The sequence below is a fragment of the Nyctereutes procyonoides genome, unplaced genomic scaffold, assembly GCF_905146905.1.
Source record: "Nyctereutes procyonoides isolate TBG_1078 unplaced genomic scaffold, NYPRO_anot_genome, whole genome shotgun sequence".
Lineage (NCBI taxonomy): Eukaryota > Metazoa > Chordata > Mammalia > Carnivora > Canidae > Nyctereutes > Nyctereutes procyonoides.
Window position 1 is genome coordinate 57,532,280 of NW_026575140.1, and position 22,219 is coordinate 57,554,498.

At 52.6% G+C, this 22,219-nt stretch overlaps 2 protein-coding genes and 1 long non-coding RNA gene across 4 annotated transcripts; 1 reads left to right on the top strand and 2 right to left on the bottom strand.

The window, feature by feature from the left end:
- Window positions 1-9,193: 9,193 nt before the first annotated feature.
- Window positions 9,194-14,821, bottom strand: LOC129497255 (uncharacterized). The gene is made up of 4 exons (XR_008661907.1): window positions 14,523-14,821; window positions 11,985-13,198; window positions 9,862-10,096; window positions 9,194-9,481 (listed from the first exon to the last, which is right to left on the bottom strand). It is a non-coding gene; the product is annotated as an uncharacterized LOC129497255 (long non-coding RNA).
- Window positions 13,473-16,392, top strand: SLC16A11 (solute carrier family 16 member 11). 2 transcript variants are annotated; one of them, XM_055306007.1, is made up of 5 exons: window positions 13,473-13,732; window positions 13,980-14,187; window positions 14,453-14,596; window positions 14,761-15,528; window positions 15,615-16,392. In XM_055306007.1, the coding sequence occupies exons 2-5, from the start codon at window positions 13,986-13,988 to the stop codon at window positions 15,857-15,859; spliced, it is 1,359 nt and encodes a 452-aa protein (XP_055161982.1). In that variant the 5' UTR covers window positions 13,473-13,732; window positions 13,980-13,985; the 3' UTR covers window positions 15,860-16,392. The 2 variants fall into 2 exon arrangements, with proteins under 2 accessions (XP_055161982.1, XP_055161983.1); XM_055306008.1 differs by having other exon boundaries at window positions 13,545-13,737.
- A 135-nt stretch (window positions 16,393-16,527) lies between these two features.
- On the bottom strand, window positions 16,528-22,176 carry SLC16A13 (solute carrier family 16 member 13). The gene is made up of 5 exons (XM_055306006.1): window positions 22,020-22,176; window positions 19,490-20,881; window positions 19,199-19,342; window positions 17,825-18,562; window positions 16,528-17,123 (listed from the first exon to the last, which is right to left on the bottom strand). The coding sequence occupies exons 2-5, from the start codon at window positions 19,686-19,688 to the stop codon at window positions 16,927-16,929; spliced, it is 1,278 nt and encodes a 425-aa protein (XP_055161981.1). The 5' UTR covers window positions 19,689-20,881; window positions 22,020-22,176; the 3' UTR covers window positions 16,528-16,926.
- Between the last annotated feature and the right edge of the window lie 43 nt (window positions 22,177-22,219).

Genomic DNA, 22,219 nt, shown 5'->3' on the forward strand with positions numbered 1-22,219 from the left:
GGTGAGGAGAGGATGAAACTCAGGAAGGAATCGTGCAATTAGTGTGACACTTGCTTCTTTGGACTAGTTTGAACCCCTATTAGGATCTTACATTAGAAGGACTCTGGTTATAAGCTACAGAAAATCTCTCGGTTTAGGTAATGCAAAAAGACCATTTGATATACAAGGGTGTCTCACACGACCTGCTGAGGGTTGAATTGGGTCCTCCAGAAAGATATGTTAATATCCTAACCCCAGTACCTGTGACGGTGACCTTATATGGAAATAGAATGGTTGCAGGTGTCAGTAGCTAAGATGAGGTCACAGTAGACGAAGGTGGAAGGTGGATCTTTAACCCAGTAGGACTGTGGTCCACGTAGGGAGAGAAGAGATGCAGGCACACAGGGAGAAAGCCACGTGGTCACCCAGGTAGCAGGCCACGGACTGCTCGCAAACCACCAGAAGCCAGGAAGAGGCAAGGATGGAGTCTCCCCTACGGGTATCGGAGGGAGCACCTTGATTTCAGGCAGCAAAACTTGGGTCCAGCTGTGCTCTGCTGAAGTCCTCCCTGGGTTCTGTTGATCCAGCAGTGGGACAGGAGTAAGTGGGAAGTTGCCTCATTTGGAGTCCACTCTGGGCCACCTGACCACTCCTGTTGATCCTGAGACCTTTCCCAGTTCACTGACCACCAATCAGAGCCAGTCCCGAGATGGAGGCACTGTCTATACTTCTCAACATAAGGGACTGGGACTAACGCCTTCCTCCCATCGCTGTCCTCATTTCACCTCCGCTCTTGAGGGTTTTTTTCCTGTATTCTCAGGATGTCTCCTTTCTTAAAGGCAAGATTTTCTCCACCACATTCATTAAAGTCAAAGAAGGATTGGGTTACACGTCCTCTGGCTCTTCCTGCTTTGAGAATCACCCCATTTCCTTGCCTGGCCCTTGGGGGCTGCTCGTGTCAACATAGTCATGTCTAAATTGTGCATTTTGTAGGTTGTGCATTTTGTAGGATTACGGTAAGGTAGGCAAGGAATCAAACTCCTCATCTCCTGTTGGGAATCTGAGGGGACTCAACTCATCTACCCTACTCCTCTGAGTGGAAGGCACCCACCATAGCCGTCTCCGCGGCAACACGCTGAGATGCGGTTGCCCCATGCAGCCCCACCAGCCCAGCACCCTTGCAGGGCACCAGCTCAGGTCTCCCCCCCACTCTGTTGTGTTCAGAATGCCAGCGGCAGCTGTGGGTGCTCTCTGCTGGAAATCTTCCCAGTAATTTTGAGTTTCCTTTTTCTTATTCATATTTTAAAGACGATTTATTTATTTGTTTGTTTATGAGAGAAAGGGAGAGAGCTGAGAGAGGGGCAGAGGGAGTTGGAAAGAGAGAATCCCAAGCAGATCCCCCACTGAATGTGGAGCCTGACGGGGAGAGGGGGGCTGGATCCCATGACCCTGAGATCATGACCGGAGCCAAAATCAAGAGTCAGACACTTAACCAACCCAGGCACCCCCTTACTCATATTTTAAAATGATCTTCTATTTATTCAAACCGATATATTTATTTTGTATTTTCCCAATAATTGCAACATCTAAATAGATGGCTCTGATTTTGAAGTTTGCTATTCTTGCTCGCATTCCTTTTTTTTAAATGTTTTTTTTAAATTTTTATTTATTTATGATAGTCACAGAGAGAGAGAGAGAGAGGCAAAGACACAGGCAGAGGGAGAAGCAGGCTCCGTGCAGGGAGCCCGACGTGGGACTCCATCCCGGGTTTTCAGGATTGCGCCCTGGGCCAAAGGCAGGCGCCAAACCACTGCACCACGCAGGGATCCCCTCTGCTCGCATTCCTGATGCCTCATTATCTTATGTGTTTTACGAGGGTTCTCCCCCTCCACTATATAAGCTCTTAGTTTTTGGAACTTTGTCTCCCAAAATTCTTTCAGGTTTGGTCTGGTGGTGTATTCCTCCAGAGAGGATTTGTGTTTGCCTCAGCCAGGTGCCTGAGATCCTAATGACTTGGGAGTACTTTAAATAAAGTGCTCAGCTGGAAAAAATTATGGGACCTCAAATGTGGTGCATATTTGTGCCCTACTCCTGCTTAAGGCAGGCTTGTGGTTATGAGTTTTTGTAAGTTCTTCTCTACCCCAGAACTGAGGCCAGGATGGACCAGCTTCCATCTCATCTTCTTTTTTTTTTTAGATTCTATTTATTTATTCATGAGAGAGAGAAAGGCAGAGACACAGGCAGAGGGAGAAGCAGGCTCACTGCAGGGTGCCCAATGTGGGACTCGATCCCAGGACCCTGGGATCACGACCTGGGCCGAAGGCAGATGCTCAACCATTGAGCCTCCCAGGTGCCCCCCTCATCTTACCTTCTTTATGGTCTTTCTTGAGGCTGCTATTATGGTCTTACTCCCTACCTGGGTGAACCCAAGGCTTTGTCACCTGTCACCCACTTGGGAATTCAAGTTGAAACTCTATATTGCTATAGTCAGGTGTTCAGGCTATCTGCTTTAGCCTTTGCTTACCTCTCTGAATGTATGCTTCAAATCTAAGGGTCTCTCTTATTTTTTTTCTAGCTAAGCCACTAAACTAAAAGAAATATTTCTTTTTTTATTCAGTATTTTTTAGATATTTTATAATGGGAAGGAAATATAGCTACCCTATTGGTAGAAAAAACAACTTAAATCTACTGCTTTACATTTATATATCTTGTATCTAGCCACCTTACCAATATTTTTTAAGTCTGATAACTTTTTTATACTAGAACCTCTGGTGTTTTCCAGGTATTCAGTCTTATCAATATATATTTTCCTTTTTGCACTTGTTATAACCTCTAGAAATTGTTGAGTTATAATACTGCTAATGGGTATCCCTGCTTACTCTTTCTAATAAGGTAAATTTAAATATTTTCTCTTTAGAATATTTGCCTTTTTAAAAGAAATGGCCTTTATTAAATTTAAGAAGCATCCTTCTGTTCCTATTCTATTTAGCTTTTGTTGTGGCTGTGGTTGTTGTTGTTGTAAATTAGAAAATGCTGCTGAAGCTCATCTAGTGGCTCCTCAGAATTTCTTGGTATGATGTTATACCCAATTTGTAACCATGCCACGCCTGTGTAGCCATGCTGAAGCTGAGGGTCAGAGAGAGAGCTCTGAAGATAAGGTTTTCAGGCTGGATGGAAAGGATAAAGGGCCTTGTACTCCTGAGGGCAGTGGGGAGGCTTTGTGGGTAGATGAGATCTGAATTTTGAAAAAAATCACTGCTGCAGTGAAGAGAATGGATTGCTGGGGCCAGGTGGAGGCAGGGAGATCAGTTCGGGTATAGGTGTGGTCATTTGGACTGGGAGAAAGAGAGATATGCATGTATTTATAGCTGCTATCTTGATGCCCACAACATGCCAGCCATTATGACAGGTCCTTTTTTTTTTTAAGGATTTTATTTATTTATTCATGAGAGACACAGAGAGGCAGACACACAGGCAAAGGGAGAAGCAAGCTCCCTGTGGGGATTCCAATGTGGGACTCTATCCCAGGACCGCGGGATCACACCCTGAGCCGAAGGCAGACGCTCAACCACTGAGCCACCCAGGGGCCCCTATGTCAGGTCCTTTACTAGAGTTTAGGTGTTTCTTCTTGCTTCTTGTGTGTATGTGTGGTGGAGGAGGGAGGAATTTGTGGTAAAAATCAGAGGCAACAAATTGCATTATTAGTAATGAACAACCCCCCACCTCCAAGAGATTGGCCCTCTAGAGTAATCTTTGGTTTTCCAAACTCCCCAAGTTGGCGTTCATAAATGGTTTCGCCAGTACTGTTGACTTCCTACACAATGGTGCTTCTAAGTTTTTCCTCCTTCCTAACTGACCTTAAATGGTATTTAGGGTTCCACCCTGTTTCAGATAGCTAGGCGCTTCAGGTGAGGCTGGCTCCAGTCCAGTCCCAGAGGTAGTCAATCATGGTGGTCCCATCCCCCTTGTTAGTTTCATCATGGGATACGAATCTGAACACAGATGATGGGCTGTCTTCTGGGGACAGTAGGGAAAGATTCCCTTATGACTAAGGCAGACCCACCAGGAGAGATGTGCTCATTTTCCCCTGAAACATGTTTGTGCCTGGATGCCACGTCTGAAACTGCTACTGCCATCCTGCAACCTTAAGGGGAAAAGCTAAAACACTGAGTCTGAGGAAACAGACTGAGAATACAGGAAAAACCTGATTCCCCGATGATGTTGTCGGGCCATTGACCTCCTAACTGTGAGTATTCCTACCTCTAGTTTCATTGAGATGTGAGATAATATGCTTTCTGATTGTCCAAGCCGAGTTGGAGTCTTTTGTAACTTGCAGCCAGAAACATCATAACCAATACAGATAGTTTGTGCTGCCAATGAGCACACTTCCCGTGCTCTTCTGAAGGGTTTGTGATCATAGGCAACACAGTCTTCCCTTCCTTCTGGGGCTGACGTTACCAGGAATGGCCATCCACTGAGCTTTCTGGGCACTGCCACTTCTCATCACCATCCCCAATACCGGATGGCATCATGGAGAAGTTGGACCTATAGCTGAAGACAAAGACAAATGTGAAAGTGAGAGACCATGAGACACTGAAGGGATGGGGTGGGTAACAGGTGTAGAGCGGGGCAGCAGAGCCTAAGGCTGCTCAAGCCCAGCAGGTCTCTTGATTTGCAACTTCAAGAGTTTCCCAGGTGAGATCTGAAACTGGCTCCTGGACACAAGGGCAGGGAGACACCAAAGAATGAGATGGCCGCCCCAGATTGGTAGGTGGCAGGTTTAATCAGCATGTTAATCTTACATGTGGGGCTGGTCTTGGGCTGCAGCAAGATGAGTAGATCTCTGCACCTGCCTTCCAGAATCTTAAAAGTTTATATAGAAGCCTTGACAGGGTTGATGCACATATCCAGGCCAGATGGTCTCAAAAACACACTGTTCTCTCAAGAAAGAGAGAACTAGCTTGGGTCGAGCTTGAGGGCCACTTGGCAGTCATGTCCTCTTGAGTGTACATAGCTCCTTTCATGGCCTGAGGCTGCACACAACACTCTCTTTAGGTTCAGTAGCCCAGGTAAACTGAGATGGAACTTTCTTTTCTTTCTCTCCTTCCTTCTTTCCCTCTTTCTTTCCTTCTTCCTTCCTTTCTTTTGAGAGCAAGAGAGCATGATCAGGGAGGGGTTAGGAGGGGCAGAGGGAGAGAGAGAATCCCAAGCAGGCTCCACACCCAGCGCAGAGCCTGACACAGGTTTCCATCTCATGACCCTGAGATTGTGACCTGAGCCAAAATCAAGAGTCAGATGCTCAACCAGCTGAACCACCCAGGTGCCCCTGGGATGGAACATTCTTAAAGACATAAGCAAACACTGAGGAATCCCCAGCTCTCCCACATTTGTTTATTTAAACAAATAAACTCTTAAGAGCTTCCTTCTTACCTAGGAATTATTCCAAATGCTTTACAAATATTAAGTCAATCTCCACAACAACCCCACGAAGCTGTGCTGATAGTAACAAGGTGCTGTCATCACCACCACCACCATCATCATCGTCATCACCACCTTTTCTTCTCAGAAGTAGGTGCTATCTTACCATTATCTGTTTTATGGATGAGGGAACTATTGCAGAGATAGGTTAGATAATTTGTTCTAGGTCATACAGCTGGTAGGTGGCAAAGCCAGAATCTAAACCTAGCCCGTCTGGTTACAGGGGCCTTGTAACCTGTCAATAGATATATATATATTTTTAACCTGTCAATATTGTGTGTAGTAAAATACACTTAGGTTCCGCACAAAACATAAAATGTTTGCTGTTAAGATTTTTTTGAAAAATGTACCATGTCTGTCTTATTCCTCATCTTTTATCATGCTTGTGAACATCTTTTTTAAAAATTTAAATTCAATTTGCCAACATATAGTATAACACCCAGTACTCATCCCATCACCTGCCCTCCTTAGTGCTCATCATCCAGTTACCCCATCCTCCCACCCACCTCTCCTTCTGCAACCCTTTGGTTTTTTCCCAGAGTTAGGAGTCTCTCACGGTTTGTCTTCCTCTCTAATTTTCCCCATTCAGTTTCTCTCCTTTCCCTTATGGTCCCTTTCACTATTTCTTCTATTCCACATATGAGGGAAACCATATGATAACTGTCTTTCTCTGATTGACTTATTTCATTCAGGATAATACTCTCCAGTACCAACCACGTCAATGTAAATCGTAGGTATTCATCTTTTCTGGTGGCTAATAGTCCAGTGTGTGTGTGTGTGTGTGTGTGTGTGTGTGTGTGTATCCCACATCTTCTTTATCCATTCATCTGTTGAAGGACATCATGGCTCCTTCCACAGCTTGGCTATTGTGGACATTGCTGCTATGAACATTGGGGTGCAGGTGTCCTGTTGTTTCACTATATCTATATCTTTGGGGTAAATACCCAGTAGTGCAATTGCTGGGTCATAGGGTAGCTCTATTTTTAGCTGTTAAGATTCTTGAAAGGATTTTCCTTTTTAAAAATTGCCTACAAGAAACTGATTGAATCCATGAATATTTAGGATAAATCCTAGGAAGTGAGAAAAACTACCCCACAAATTGTTTTCCAACGTAATGAAATTTTAGGAATATGAAATTTGACAAAGAAGTTGATTGACTAATATTATATTTTGTGTACATTTACTTAAATATGTATTTAGGTGTTTGCTGGTTTCTTTTTGTATTTTAGACTTGATAAACTTATCTCAGGTCTGTAACCTATCTGTAAGCATTTGGAAAGCTTCTAGCCCTAAGCCCTGTGTACTCAGGGATAAATCTGCTATCCTCAAGGACGACAGGGAAATAAACGCAGAAATCACAAGCCACCTAATAACAGCCGGGCTTTACATACCAGGGAGCTCAGGCTCTGCTCTTACCCCACACTACTGTTCACTGCTCTCAGCAATCACTGGCTACTGTCCCCAAACATCTGTCCCTGAGTCCTTAGCACCAAATTCCCACCTCCCAGATCTCCGGGTCCAGGAGGAGTAGGCCCATAACCCATAAATCAGGCTGCCTCTGCTAGATAGCTGGTCAGCCAGAAGCCCAAGGCCTTGCCTTCACCTCTGTTGATCCACCCAGATGTGACCTCCTTCCAGGCCAGCTGCTGCCACCACCGTGTTCAAATAGACAGTAGTTATCACTACTACATATGTGCTTTCAACTAGGATTCGTCCCACTGCCAGAGGTTCTGGTTGTAAATCAGGAAAGAGGGAGAAGACCAGATTTGAGTCTTGGGGAAGAAGGTTCAGTAAATGGCTTGCCTGATGGGATAGAGGGAAGGAGCCCTTAAGGAGAGAGACTGCCCAGGACTTGAAAAGCCTTGGGGAAGTAGAGAGAGGCAGGAGAGGGCTTTGCAGAGGTGGTGACGCTGGAGTATGGGGAAAGGCGGAATTTGGGTCAGACAAGAGGAGCTCTGCTGGGGGCCTAGATACTACTTACTCCCTGCACACAGACAAGAAGAGGTAGTCCAGCATCAGGGCCTTTCGGGGCCGCAGACCCTCCTGGCAGTTTTGAGACTCGCCCACCCAACTCCTCCAGTGTCTTCACAAGGGGGAAAGGAAACAGGCCCCCTCTGCTCATTTGGCCTCCAGAACTCCATCTGACACATGTACGAGCGCCAAGATGTCTAAGTTATTTCCCTGCAGGGACGGGAAAACCTGTTCTGACTCCCAGTCTCCTCCCACCTTGGCTTTGGTCCTGGTTGATGGTGCTCAGCTGGGAGGCAGATTCCAGGGCCCGGTAGCCTGAGGGCAGATCCCAGGCTTGTCAGCTGAGTCTCCTAAGAGGCTGCTGGAGGCGAGGTCTCACCTGGGGCTGGGAAGGCAGACAGGGGCCCCGCAAATGCAGAGGTAGCTAAGAGGTTGGGTTACTGCAGAGGGGAAATGACAGGCCTCCCCCTCTCAAGACAGGAGGCATTGGACAAGGTGAGGGGGTAATGATGGGGTGACTGCCTGTGGCCAGAAGAATGGGAGGAAACAGACTGGAGGGGAACCTACCTTTGTTCTATGCTGTGTTGAGACATGATTGACAGTACGTAAAGCCTGGCTGTTCTTAGGTAGCTTGTGACTTCTGGGTTTATTTCCCTGTTGTCCTTGAGGAGAGCAGATTTATCCCTGAGTACACAGAGCTTGGGGCTAGAAGCTTTCCAAATGCTCCCCTTGATGGGAGGAAGGATCCATCTATCTGTGGATGCATAAAGTACCAGGTGCTCTCTCTCTCCTAATGTCCCTTCCACCTACGATGAGAGCCCGTGACCGGGGTTTGGGTGATCAGGAGCACAGACCCTGGACCGAAATCTGGAGCTCATGGTGAGTGAAGCAGAGAATGCTCTGAGCAGTGGCAGCAGCAGCAGCAGTAGTAGCAGCAGCAGTTTCCAGGTTCAGTGGTGGCAGAGAGCCAGAAGCAACGTCTAGCATCCAGTGGTGACAACAGTGGCCTTGGCAACTCATTTAGGCCTGGGGCAGCCCATGTTCTGCCCGGTTCTGTAGCCTTCTGGGTAATTCTGAGACTACTTAGTATCCTGTGACCAATCATTTCTCTCTTTGAGTCAGGGTTAGTGACCACAGCCTATAACTAAGAACTTTGGGGGCACCTGGAGGGGTTCAGTCATCTAAGCGTCTGCCTACAGCTCAGGTCATGTTCTCAGGGTCCTGGGATTGAGGCTCCCTGCTCCATGGGGAGCCTGCTTCTCCCTCTCCCTCTGCTCTTCCCCCTGCTCATGCTCTCTCTTTCTCTCAAATAAATAAAATCTTAAAAAAAAAAAAAAAAGAACTTTGACACAGACGTTAGCTAAAGTCCTAGAACCAGAAAATGCCAGATAAGATACATATGGACATTTAGAAACGCAGACCAGGCTTTTAGCTAGGCACTCCCACCATCCCGATCCTTTGGCCTTGGAAACTGGGCTGTCCGGAGAGACCCAGACACCAGAGGTTACAGACCTTTAGCTTGGGAAGGTGTCTGGGGACACAGGGGAGGGGTGATGGCAGAGAGACTTAGAAGAGACACAGGAGACAAACTTGGCAGGGGGAGTAGGTAAGGTGGGGTAGGACTCGCTGCCTGCACAGCCCAGCCCAGGTCTAGGCTCCAGCCTCAGCTCTGTGTCGCAGCTTCTGACTGTGATCCCATCACCAGGCTCCCCCAGCTGCAGACTCAGCAAATTCCTTACTACCCCCCCACCCCAGCCCCCTCCCTTCCCCCCACCATTTGGGGGGGTGGGGGTGGGGGGCCTAGCTCAGATCTTCATTCATACACGGCCACCCAAGCGGACTGGTTCCCTGCACACATGGAGCCCCGTGGGTGCCCCCCCTGCTGCCCCCATGCTTCGTTACACCCTCTTCCCAGAGCATCTCAGCAGATGTGCTGCCCTGGCTCCGAACCATGAATCCTGACCTTTATGCTCTGTTTTCTCCCACTTTTCCAGGCCCTGGGTCTGGCCCTTGAGGTCTAGGTTGACTTCCCAAAGTCTGGTCTCTGGGTGAGCTGAAGAAGAAGATTTGGGGGGTGAGGGGTAAGAGTCCCCTTTATTAGGCACTTAGAGGCCCTGGGTCAGCTGGACCAAACTCCAGAAAGCCTCATATTTTTGTGTACCTCAAGTACAGCCATTATTTCCTTGCCTGTCCTCTTCCCTCCCACCCACCCACCTTTGCAGAGGACCCCCTCCCCCAGCCAGTAGACCTAGGGAATGGCTGGGTGCAGCTTGAGGCTTCCCCTGCCCCCCAAGGACCTCCTGCAGGCGCTTCCATGAGAAAGGCCCAAAGCAGTATTAGAGTTCACAGGCACAGATGCACTCCCAGATCCCATGGTCCCCAAAGGGAATTATCATGTATAGACTTGGACCCTCCCTTTTGATCTCTAAAGACCTGCTCTGGCTCAGCATCTGTTTTTGGGGCTTTCTCCACGTGGGCAGGCTGGTCCCTTAGAGCTGCTCCTTTTGATTCCGCCCCATCCCGAGGAGCACCAGGCCCTGGGTCTGCTCGTTTCAAGAGTCTCTGGCTCAGTACTGTCCCAAGGGAGGCGCCCACTGCAGATTGGCAGTGGGTGGGGACAGGCCATGACTGCTCTTGCAGGGTGTTTCACTGCATCACCAGTGAGGACCTGGAGAGAAAAATAATTTACTTAGTCATTTAAAGCGTTATTTTCCCACACATCGAAAATTATGAAGTAGAGGGGGTGCCTGGCTGGTGCATGCCACTCTTAATCTTGGGGTTATGAGTTTGAGTCCCATGTTGGGTGTGGAGATGACTTAAGTAAATAAAACTAAAAAAAAAAAAAAAAGAAGAAGAAGATTATGGGGGCCCCTGAGTGGCTCAGTGACTGAGTATCTGCCTTCAGTTTGGGTTGTGATCCTGGGGTCCTGGGATCGAGTTCCGCATCGGGTTCCCCGCAGGGAGCCTGCCTCTCTCTCCATCTCTCATGAATAAATCTTTTTAAAAAAAGATTATGAAGCAGAATGAAGTAGGATGCAAATGTCCACATGAATTTTCAAGGTAAGACAAGATGTTTCAAAGACATTTCCCACATCAAGAAAAGGTATATGACCCCCGACTTTCTTGCCCACTCTGGCTGATGGGAGTCTCCATTCTCAGCTCAGCATCGAGTATCACTGACTACTAGTGAATGCTAACATCACTGGAAATTTGGGTGAAGCATCAGTCTCTGGGGAAGCATCTAGATTCCTTAGCCTGGCCTTTGAGACCTGTGACTATGGGAGTCTCTGCCCTGTGCTATCCTCCATGCTCTCTCGTCTCCACAGAGTTGCTATTTGCAGCTCTCCAAACAATAAATAATATGCCAAGCTGGTTCATGCCTTTGTGATTTTCCACAAGCTGCTCCCATTGCCTGGAATGCCCCTGCCCACGCAACCATCTGGCAAACTCCTACTCATCCTTCAAGACCCGGCATAAAGGGCTCCTCTTGTGCGAAGCCTTCCCAGCAGGCCCAAGTGGAATGAGTCAGCTCCTCCCATGCAGCACGCTGTGATGTCTGTGTCCATCTCATTGTGTTGAGCTCTCTGCATTTCACCTTTTCCCTAATTTCATTGTGGGGGCTCGGAGGGGAGAGACTGGATTATTCATAGTTGTATCTCTAGCCCTAAGCATAGCATCTGGCATGGTACGTGTCTATAAATATTTTGTATAAAGGAGCAAACGAACAAAGCTTATTTTGACTCCTTTCTTTTTTGTTCATAGTCAAGTTAGGGAGGCTAGCATTTTCTCACAAACTTTGGAAAATGCTAAGAAAACTGCTCACCATAAAGGAAAAACAAAAAAAAATTAAAAATCATAAATAAATAAAAAATAAAGGAAAAACAAATTCACTTGACCTTTTTGTCACCACTCATATCTTATAACCTGTGTAGTTCTGCTGAGAACTCATGAGACCAATATGGTTCTTTTCCGTCTAGGCATTAATAGAAGTGGCCATGTGGGGAGAGGGTGGCAGCACTGGAGGGTCCAGCCAGGGTCCTCCAATAATCGCAGCAACAGCGACTGACACATAGCACACTGCAGGCACTGAGCTAGGTCCCATAAACGTGTGTGTCTACACAATGACTCATTCCATCCCTGTACCAGCCTTACCAGGTAGCTACTCTCATGATCCCCATTTTAGAGATGAGGAAGCTGAAGCACACAACTTGCTCACAATCCTACAGCTAATACCTGGCGGAGAGTCCAGCTTGGGAAGTCCATTGTCCCAACCTCAATGCCGTGTGAGCTCCAGAGGCAAAAGATGTGTAGTGATGATCATTTGGGCTAATGATCATCCAGGGCCGTGCCTTTTGTTTTTTGTTTTTTTATTTTTTAAAAGATTTACTTATTTATTCAGAGAGAGAGAGAGAGAGGGGCAGAGACACAGGCAGAGGGAGAAGCAGGCTCCACGCAGGGAGCTGATGTGGGACCCGGGACTCGATCCCGGGTCTCCAGGATCCCGCGCCCCGCAGGCGCTGCTAAACCCCTGCTCCACCCTTTTGATGATCACTTACCCCACTCCCAGGCTCTGGGATGCCCTCTGGGTTCATAAGTAACCCGTAAAGATGCTTGGTGTCACTTTGTACGTCTCCTAGACCCAGGAAGCCCAGTCTCTTCTTTGCACTACATGTTTACTCCATGGTGCAGAGGGTGTGATTTGTTTGGGGGGCGGGGCGGGGGGAGGGCTCTGCTTGGGACTGAGTCCTCAGCAGCCAGTTCAGGACGTGAGCTTCCTGCTCCTCCAGCTTCACCTGCCAGGTATCTCCCATAATAGGAGCCCAGAAACCAGTGAGATCACTTTCCTAGGGTGTACATGGCAGCTGGCAACCCTCAGGGACTCCTGTTCTCCATCCAGGACATTTCAAGGAGAGGGGAGCCCAGATGTACAAATTCAGGGGTAAGGAAAAGCTAGGCGTGTCCTTGGAGCAGGTGAGGCGCTTAGGGCTATCAGAAGGGCACAGGAGAGAGAGGAGGGAGATGGGATGCGGGGGTGGAGGGAGTGCACTTTGGGGCAGGCAAAGCCTAATATCCAAAGCAGAGAAATGTGGTTGTTTTACTCGAGTTGCAGATACGTTCTCAACAACTAGGAAACACTGCCACCATGTGGCTCTCAGGGAGGTTGGCTCCAAACTGTAAATTGCCAAATTTTCTGCTACTGTGTAACAATTAAACCAAAAAGCACATCTCTTGATTCAAACAGCTGAAGTAAAGTAACCCTGAGGTAAAAAGGATACTTTTAAATAAAGTTTGCTGAGAAATTAATGCTTTGGGTTCACTTCTCGGATTTCTTACTTTGCTTTTTAAAATCTGAATCTGAGTCTTCAGTGGTTCCGATCCTCTGGATCCTTCCTTTTTCCCAGTGACCCTTCTCTTAGAATCGTAAACGCCCTGGCCCTGCAAAGGCCCTGCCATTTCCAGGCCAATTAGGCATCAAACTGCCCCCAGGCCATTCCCTCCACTGTGGCATTCTGTTTCAGTCCTATTGCTGTTCTCTGGTACCCTCTGCACTTGGACAGATCCAAATTCAAATATTTCCACCATCTTTAAGCTGGGTGCTTTGGGGACGAGGCACCTAATCACTCTATTCCTCGGTGACTTCGTCTGTAAAATGGGCATGGCGTCTTCTTCAGCCGTTTCATGTGAGCATGAACAGGTGACCTGCATCAAGTGCCTGGCACACTACAGCTCCTCAAAACAGGGGAATCCTCTTCCGCTTGGCCCTTGAGAGCTGGTTATTGTTGAACAAAGAATGAGAACTCAGTGGAGGTCGGTGATATGATATCCGACAATTATCTGCGCTCTCCCCCCCCCCCCCAACAAAAGGTCCCTGAGAACAAAAATACTCATCGCGGCAGACTTTGGAGGATATGCAAGGGTTGCCGATCCGCCCCGGGTTGCCCGGGAGGGCAATCCGCGCGTCTCCACCGCGAGCATCAGGCGGCAGGTGCGTGGGCTTGAGCCGGGCGGGGGTGGAAGGATTGTGTGTAGATAATTCAATCCCCGTGGGACTCAGCGGCTGGCCTCACCCGCGCGGCTCGGCCGATTGGCTGAAGGTGTCGCCTCCCCCGCCCTCCGCACCCCCGCGTCCCAGGTGGCTCGGTCCCCAGTGGCGATCTCTGTTTACCGAGAGAGCCGGTCCAGGTGGGGCTCCATCCCGGCGCTCAGCGCTCGCTCCCCGCTGGGGCCCCGCCCGCGCAGCAAGCGGGGAGAACACCTGGCCCGAGCTGCTCCTCGCCCTTCCCCTCCCCCGCCGCCCGGAGAGGTCGGGTAAGGGGCAGGGGTGTATGTGGGTGGGGGCGTCCCGGGCCCGGGGGATCCGGCCGTCACCCGGGCCCGGGAGCTCGCGCGGACCCCAGAGATGTAGCCCTAGGCCTGGTTCCCATCCCTTCCCCGCGCCGTGCGGTGCTCGGGGTGACGTGCCCACCCTGGGCGAGCGGCCAGAACCTGGATCTCAGGGATGCCCGGGTCCCTGAGGAGGCACAGACGTAGTGTGTTCCCCTCTTCCCCAGACGGCGATGACCCCCAAGCCGGCCGGACCCCCGGATGGGGGCTGGGGCTGGGTGGTGGCGGCCGCAGCCTTCGCGGTGAACGGGCTCTCCTACGGGCTGTTGCGCTCCCTGGGCCTTGCCCTCCCTGACCTCGCGGAGCACTTTGACCGGAACACTCAGGACACTGCGTGGGTCAGCGCCCTGGCCCTGGCGGTGCAGCAGGCAGCCAGTGAGGGGGGCCCCCGAGGTGGGAGGCGGGCACCGGGGTGGCCTGGCGGAGCGTGTGTGTGGTGATGGAGGACCCACCTGATGACCAGACAACCCAAGAAAGGGGGAGCCGGTGGGATTGAGTTCTAGAAAAGAGAGGGTCTTGAGGTCAAGGGGAGGGGGGTGTTGGGCTGGGGAGGAGCTTAGGCCTGGCAGGCAGCCTAGAAGGGCTGGCTCGAGTCTGGGGGCCCAGGGGCGTGTCTCCCTTTGACTCCGCCCCCTCCTAGGCCCAGTGGGCAGCGCTCTGAGCACCCGCTGGGGGGCGCGCCCCGTGGTGATGGTCGGGGGCATCCTCACCTCGTTGGGCTTCGTCTTCTCGGCTTTCGCCCGCAGTCTGCTGCACCTCTACCTCGGCCTGGGCGTCCTTGCTGGTGAGGGGAGCGGGACACCCGGGTCCTTTAGGGGTGATGTTGGAGAGGGGCGCTTCCTGGGGGCTGGAGGCCAAGGGGGTGGGGCCTCCTGCGAGGGTCAGGGCTGGGATCACTGCGGCGCATGCCCTAGCTCCCTGTCCTCACCTGGTCCTGTCGGTTCGCAGGCTCTGGCTGGGCCCTGGTGTTCGCCCCGGCCCTCGGGACGCTGTCCCGGTACTTCTCCCGCCGTCGAGTCTTGGCTGTGGGGCTGGCGCTCACGGGCAACGGGGCCTCCTCGCTGCTCCTGGCGCCCACCCTGCAGCTCCTCCTTGATACTTACGGCTGGCGGGGCGCCCTGCTCCTCCTTAGCGCCGTTACCCTCCACCTGGCCCCCTGTGGCGCCCTGCTGCGACCCCTGGTGCTCCCTGGCGACCCCCCGGCGCGACCCCGCGGGCCCTTGGCTGCGCTTGGCCTGGATCTCTTCGCGCGCCGGGCCTTCCTAGTCTTTGCTCTGGGCACAGCCCTGGTCGGGGGCGGGTACTTCGTCCCCTATGTGCACTTGGCCCCCCACGCTTTGGACCGGGGCTTGGGAGGGTATGGAGCGGCGCTGGTGGTGGCGGTGGCTGCGGTGGGGGATGCGGGTGCGCGACTTGTCAGCGGCTGGCTGGCCGACCAAGGCTGGGTGCCCCTCTCGCGGCTGCTGGCTGGGTTCGGGGCCCTGACCGGGCTGGGGCTTCTGGCAGTGGGGCTGGCGCCCTTGCTGGGGAGCCCGGAGGGCTGCGAGGGGCCCCTGCTGGCCGCGGCGGGGGCCTACGGGCTCAGCGCGGGAAGTTACGCGCCCCTGGTTTTCGGTGTGCTGCCTGGGCTGGTGGGCCTCGGAGGCGTCGTGCAGGCCACAGGGCTGGTGATGATGCTGATGAGTCTTGGGGGGCTTTTGGGCCCCCCGCTGTCAGGTAAGGGTCTGAGCCACCAGATCCCCCGGCCACCATCCTGTGCCCCTGGGTCCCAGGCCCCTGAATTCCTTTCCCCTTCTTCACAGGCTTCCTAAGGGACAAGACGGGAGACTTCACGGCCTCCTTCCTCACCTGCGGCTCTTTCATCCTCTCTGGCAGCTTCATCTACCTGGGGCTGCCAGGGGCTCTGCCCTCCTGCCCACCAGCCTCCCTGCCAGCCTCCCGGCAGGCCACCTCTCCTCCCCCTGAGAGGGGGGAACTGCTCCCCACTACTCAAGTTGCTCTGCTTTCCCCAGGAGGCTCTCAATCCACTCGGGACACCACTTGTTGACCATTTGTTTGAGCCACTCCCCCAATAAAGAATTTCTACCCAGTTTCTCACAAGCTCCAACTCTTAGCCAATCGAGGAGGCTGAAAACATTCTTTCTACTTAAGATATTCAAGGGGCCGCCTGGGGGACTCCATCTGTTAAGCCTCTGACCTGATTTTGGACCAGGTCATGATCTCAGGGTCGTGGGATTGTGCCCCCAGTGGGATCCCCGCTGGGCATGGAGCCTGCTCAAGATTCTCCAGTGCTCTCTCCCTCTGCCCCTCCCTCACAGTCGCTTCCCTCTTTCTCTCTCCCAAAAAGCAAGAAAAACAAAACAGGGAATCTCTCAGAAGCTGCCTGCCTGTGCATTTCAGTGTGTTGGGGTGAGGGGGGTGGGCAGGAGGGGACCATCTGCTAACTCCTCCCTGCATTTCAGGCTCCTGTCCCTGGCCTGAGGGAAATGCTGGACCAGACTTCAGCTCTCAAAGCTTTAGTTCCCCTTCCCAGGCCACCCCCACCCTGTGTCCTCACTATTGTCTTCTACAGCAAGAAACAGGAGATCAGTGGCCACAGGGAGGAACTGTGGTCCAGGGTTAAAGTGGATACCTCCCCTCCACTTCATAGCCATGAGCTCATTCAGCCAACCCCAGGGCGTGAGCCCCAGCTCTTTCTGAGTTTCTGACAATGACTTGGTTTCCTTATTCGGTTTTATCTCAAAAGGGCATCCCTCTTTCCCAAATGTCTGTCTTCAGAGAAGAAAGTTGGTAGGCAATGCTAGAGATCACAGGTAAAACACGTTAAGTCTCTTGACCTTTGATTTTCATAGCTGATTCTGAGCTCTGGGCAGCTGGCTGAGCCCCTGGATTCTTTGGCAGAGGTTGTGGGAGCAAAGGAGAGATAATAGGCCTTGAGGAAATACTAGGTGTTGGCACTTGCATTGCAACTTCCCCTTGCCGGGCCTGCCTGGGGGGAGGTGGATCAGGATGCTCAAGGCACTGTGGTTCTGTGGGCCCCAAGATGGGGCAGGAGGGGAAGATCTGGTGCTGCCAATGTCTGGCTTTCTGGGTCTCACAGCCCCTTTCTGGAGTTTAGTCCTCTTCTGGCTCTTCCTTGGACAGAGAGACTTTGGTTTCAACTGCCTCTCTTATGCGGTCCTGAGGCTTGGAGGTAGAGGCCAAGGAGCAGAAATGAGGCAGAGTCATGAGGATGCCACTCCCTGCCAGGAGGAAGGACCCCGCCACCACAAAAGAAGCTGTGTAGTTGCCCGTCACATCCCGGAGGTATCCTAGGTCCAAGAAAGAAAGAAAGAACACATATCGGTGAGCCATTTCCTGAGAGTGATGAAGGGAAGAGAGTAATCCTTAACCCATCTTCTCAGAAGAGTTAGAACTCACAAGGCAGGACCAGATGAGCTCGAGGACTCTGGGGTCTCAAGGTTTCTACAGGTAATTTCTGGAGGGTAATTTCAACCACCCTTCTGCCTTCAGAAAGGGCCTCTCAAACCAGCCAGCAGACACTTGGGTATCCAGGGGTGGACAGGCACACCTGTGCTTTTCTTTCAAGCAAGTATGGCCCTCCTTTCTACACTTCCAGTTAATAGTTAAGAGGAGAGAGTCAAGGATCTGAAAGTTTTAGCGTCTGGGACATAGAGAACTTTGACCCAACAGCTCAGACACCTGGGCTGGGGCCCAGGAGGTCAAGGGAAAAGACAGCACCTGCAGGCTATGTCTGGCCCAGTCCAGCCAGGTCCTCAAGCTGTAGGCACCCTGCCAAGAGGCCCTCATAGCTTCTCTGGGTCTTTCCACAGCCCCAATTTCTCTGCCCCATGGACCCACTTGGGGGCTGCTCTGACCAGCCATGCAGGCTGTGTTCTGTGTCAGACTGGAGGGCAATATTCACATACACTAGAATGCAAATAGTCCCCTCCCTAAACTGCGTGATGTGGCAGCCCTGAGCCCCGCCTCCCAGAAACCCAGTCCTTCTTACCTGACAGAGGAGCCCCCAGTAGGCCCCCAATGCTCTCGACCATCTGTACCAGTCCCAGGCCACAATAAATCCTTCCAGTCCCCACTAATTCAGGCAACACAGAGAAGGCCACTGGGGTCAGGGCACCTGATGTGAAGCCATAGGCCACAGCCAGAGTCATCAGGGCCGTGGGAGTGTGAGCCACGGGCAACAGGGCCAGTGACACCCCAGTCAGTGTGGTCCAGAGCATCAAGAGCCGTGCCACAGGTCCCGGGACAGCATCTCCCAGCCACCCAGAGGCCACACGTCCCACGAGGTCAGAAATTGCCACAACTGACACCAGGAAGGCAGCAGACAGTGGGTCCCAATCCAGGTCCTGGAGGTGGGCTATCAGATGTACGTAGGGAATGAAGTAGCCAGTGTTGATAAGTGTGAGGGCAACAGTGTAACGGAGGAAGGGGCCGTGGTGAAGGAGGGAGGTGAGTTGGGCCCCAGGGCCCCCCACAACAGGATCCTCCATCAGGGACAGTGGGCGGAGGAGAGCACCACAGGCCACCAGGTGGAGGGAGAGGGCAGACACCAGCAGTAGAGCCCCCCGCCAGGCATAGAGGCTGACCAGCCATTGGAATAGTGGGGCAAACGCAAAGGAAGAGAGGCCCACGCCGGTCAGTGCCAGCCCTGTAGCCAGGGATCGCCTCCGAGAGAAGTAACGGGACAGGCAAGCCAAGGTCGGAGTGAAGGTCAGGGCCCAGCCAGAGCCTGTGGAAAAGGAAGAAATAGGGATTGGGGGACCCTTAGGGAGCCCAGGGCACCCAATGATTCCACCATGGGTAGCAAGAGAACGCAGCACAGGCCTGGGTTAGGACTCTAGTATCAATACTTCCCAGCCGCACGACCCTGTGCATTTTATTCACTCTCCCAGCCTCAGTTCTCCTCTCCTCATCTGCAAGACGCAGGTAATACACCTCATCGGCAGGTGGAGGTTCAGAAATACTGTCCATAAGAGCAGTGACTCGGTCAGAACTTTGGAAGTTAGGCACGGGCTATACCACTTCTGGCTGAATGATCTTGGTCTGGCAAGTTACATAAGCTTCTAGAGCCTTGTTTTGTCTGTTTGTAAACTGGATAATGATATCAGCAGCCACAGGACCTGGCACAACGTTATGCTAATTCTTGCTTACACTCCAGCCCCACCAGCCCTGGGCTTGCATATTCTGGCTTCCACATCTTTGAATTTCTCAATATGCCCACACCATGTTGATCACTTTAGTCATCCCTCCTAAGACTTGCCCTCTGGTACAGGTGCCAGCTCCTCCTGTAAGCCTCTGGGAAGGGGCAGGAAAGGTGAGAGTCTGGAGCCGGCTAGCCCTCTCCTGCCCACGTCCCAGGCCTTACCTGACAGCAGCCCGATACTGAGGTATAGGTGGGTCAAGGTGGTAGCAAGAGAGGCGAGCAGCATCCCCGACGCGGCCAAGATGCCCCCGGCCATCACCACCGGCCTGGGCCCGTACTTTGTGCTCAGGGCGCTGCCCACGGGGCCTGAGAAAGAGGAAGACGCGGTCCGCGAAGCTCTTCGGTGGCCTCCGCCAGGGTCTCCCCAGCCCCGCCCTGTCCTCTCCCGCGTCCCCGCAGCTCCCTTCCTTTCCGAGGGAGGGTGGCAGGCCGCCGGGCCGGCGCGGCACTCACTCCCGAACTGCTGCACCGCGATCCCTATGGAGGCGATCCAGGAGACCCGCGCCGCCTGCTCTTCAAACGCCGCCACTAACTCCACGAAGAAAACGCCGAAGGAGCGCAGCACCCCGAACACCAGCGCCGACTGGAAGAACGCGGAGAGCACCACCATCCACCCCCAGCCCCCGTCGGGGGGCTCGGCCCTGTGCGCCATCGGCGAGGGGATCCGGCTGCCGCCGCCCCGCGCGCCCGGGGCGGGAGCAGGGCGCTGGACCCTCCACCTCTGCGCACCCAGCCGCCCGGCCGCGCGGCGGAGCGCAAGCTGCTGCTGCCCCCGGGGAAGACACCGACGACGGAGGGACCCAGCCGGGCTGCCTAGGTGGGGCGAGCGGCTCCCGGGGGTGTGGCTCCGCGGGCCGAGCGCAGCCTGTCGAGGCCTGGGCGGGACCGGTCCGGGGCGGGAAGCCGGGGGCGCAGACGTTCAGCCCGGAGCCGGGAGGCGGCCGGTCTCCCGGTGGGTTATCCGTCTTATCACTGCAGGCGTCAGCTACCTGCCGGACCTGGCCACGGCCCGGGTCCACCCGCCGCGGGTGGGGAAGCAGGACTCCCGTGCAGGGGTGGAGCCCGGAGGGCGGGGCGGGGCTTAGAGCTGTGTACTGGACCGGGACAGTGAGTGCAGCGCATGCGTCAGGAGGGGACCGCGGGAGGCCGACTGGATGGGCCCCGCGTGACTAGGGACCTACCCGGAGGCTGCTGCGTCTCCGGCCCCCTAACCGGCCCGTCTGTCCACATATCCCGCACCGCGACTCTCACGTGGGGAGTTCACGGGGCTAGGTGGCGGGTCACCCGGTTCAGGAGAGGAAGACACCCACTTGCTTAATGGGGGGTCCAATGGCAGGGTCAGGTCGGGGGTGAACAGAGGCGTCCTGCGCGGAGTCAAACGAGATACCTGCCCTAGCGCCTGAGCACGCCAAACCCTACATGCCTGGATCCCCGTGGGCTCAGGGGCCCAGGACGAGACCAGTGGGATGCTGGCGTTCGTTTCTGCAGCGGCGACTCAGTTCCTGTTGCTTCTGTTGTCGCTAACAGGAAATCTACAAGTCACAGAAACCAAAAATAACTCGAGAGAGGAAGGGCGGCTGTGAGCGCACTCAGGACCTCCCCAGCACCACCTACACCCCTCCCTCGGTGGGGTTGAACTCTTTTCCTCCACCCTCTGCTAAAACTATTTGCTAACAGCGGGTTTTGATCCCCTGATGGGGTTGACTGAAAGACAAGAACTCTTAGCAGGGGAGCAGTCAACTCCTCCTACCCAAGTAGGCAGTCCTCCACCATATGTAACATCGATGGCTTGGCTTTCTGTTTCTCCACTGTAATCCATGCTCCCCAGGATCCTGACCTTGCAACCTTAGGGAAGGAGGATGTTTTTTTGTTTTGTTTTGTTTTTACAGAGAGAGTGCATGTGGGCGCATGCAGGGGTGGGGAGGGCTGGGGGGAAAAGAGGGGGCAGCGAGAATTTTAAGCAGGCTCCTTGTTCAGTGTGGAGCCTTACAGGGGGCTCAATCTCCCCATCCTGAGATCAACGACCTGAGCTGAAATAGAGTTTAAGGCTTACCCGATGGAGCCACCTGGGCTCGTGGGGGCTGTGTAATATCAAAGAGTGAACTGAGCCTTATAATTTTATATGTGGGAAATAACAAACTTTGTTAAGTGGACTTAAAACTTTGGCTGGTGGGAAATGCGCCGAGACTTAGAAATCAATGTGTCTGTTTAACCTAGTATAGCAGTGTGTCATCTTTAAGGGTCTCTAAGACATTGAACCTCTCAGCTGGTTTTCCTAACTGTAAATTTGGTGATAATAATAGTACCTACTTTTGAGGGTTGTCAGGGAGAATCGAATTAGAAACCCTATGCACTAGAATGCTTCATTCAGGACCTGACAGGTAGCAGGGGATACATAAGATTAGCAGGCCTCATTTTCAACAGGGCATAAGCTGCTGTTTCTTTCTTTCTTTCTTTCTTTCTTTCTTTCTTTCTTTCTTTCTTTCTTTCTTCCTTTCTTTTTACTTAAAAAGTCTCTAATCTAGGTCATGAGTTTTAAGATGGAGAAACACAACCACAAATGTCAAAAGGAACTGCAGGCCATGTTAATGGACTTATTTCACAGATGAAGAGTTTAAGCCCAGAAGGGAGGTAACTTAACAGAATTAGTGACCCTCTGCCCACGGGCAGAACAGAGTTCCACACCCGAGACACACACGGGACAGGGAAAGGGTGCAAGAGAAGCATGCCTTGGGCACTGGATAGATTCTAAGGTTCCACTGCTGGGGGAGGAGTAGAGCTGGCTGTTGGCTCTAACCACATACATCAACCTTCTCACTGCCACCTGCACACTTTCCTGTCCTCAGGGGACCTAAGTCCTATCCATTTTCCTTGGTGGTGGTGGTAGGCAGTGTCCCAAGCATTATGATCCCCAGCACAGATGCATCCCCCAGCCTCTTGATATTATTAGTGACTTCCTGGTTTCTCCCTGCTGCCTCCACACCTCAGGCAGGAAGTGACTTCAGAGCAGCAGGATGCAGGTGGCTCCGGAGAAACTTCATGAAGTCACTGGTTCCTACACAATGAGCCGGAAGGCAAGGGTAGGGAAGGGGGAGAACAGGGCCGTTGAAAGTGTCAGATGGGATAGGGTGGTCAAATGGGCACAGAACACAAGATGGAATCCAGGAGGAATGAAACCCTTTT

Excerpts from the sequence above, each read along its gene's own strand:
- SLC16A11 (XM_055306007.1), top strand. The coding sequence starts at position 13,986 with ATGACCCCCAAGCCGGCCGGACCCCCGGATGGGGGCTGGGGCTGGGTG. Across the intron at positions 14,188-14,452 it reads GGCGGTGCAGCAGGCAGCCA|GCCCAGTGGGCAGCGCTCTG; the intron begins GTGAGGGGGGCC and ends GCCCCCTCCTAG. Across the intron at positions 14,597-14,760 it reads CGGCCTGGGCGTCCTTGCTG|GCTCTGGCTGGGCCCTGGTG; the intron begins GTGAGGGGAGCG and ends GTCGGTTCGCAG.
- SLC16A13 (XM_055306006.1), bottom strand. The coding sequence starts at position 19,688 with ATGGCGCACAGGGCCGAGCCCCCCGACGGGGGCTGGGGGTGGATGGTG. Across the intron at positions 18,563-19,198 it reads CAGTATCGGGCTGCTGTCAG|GCTCTGGCTGGGCCCTGACC; the intron begins GTAAGGCCTGGG and ends CCTTTTCCACAG. Across the intron at positions 17,124-17,824 it reads ACTGGGGGCTCCTCTGTCAG|GATACCTCCGGGATGTGACG; the intron begins GTAAGAAGGACT and ends TCTTGGACCTAG.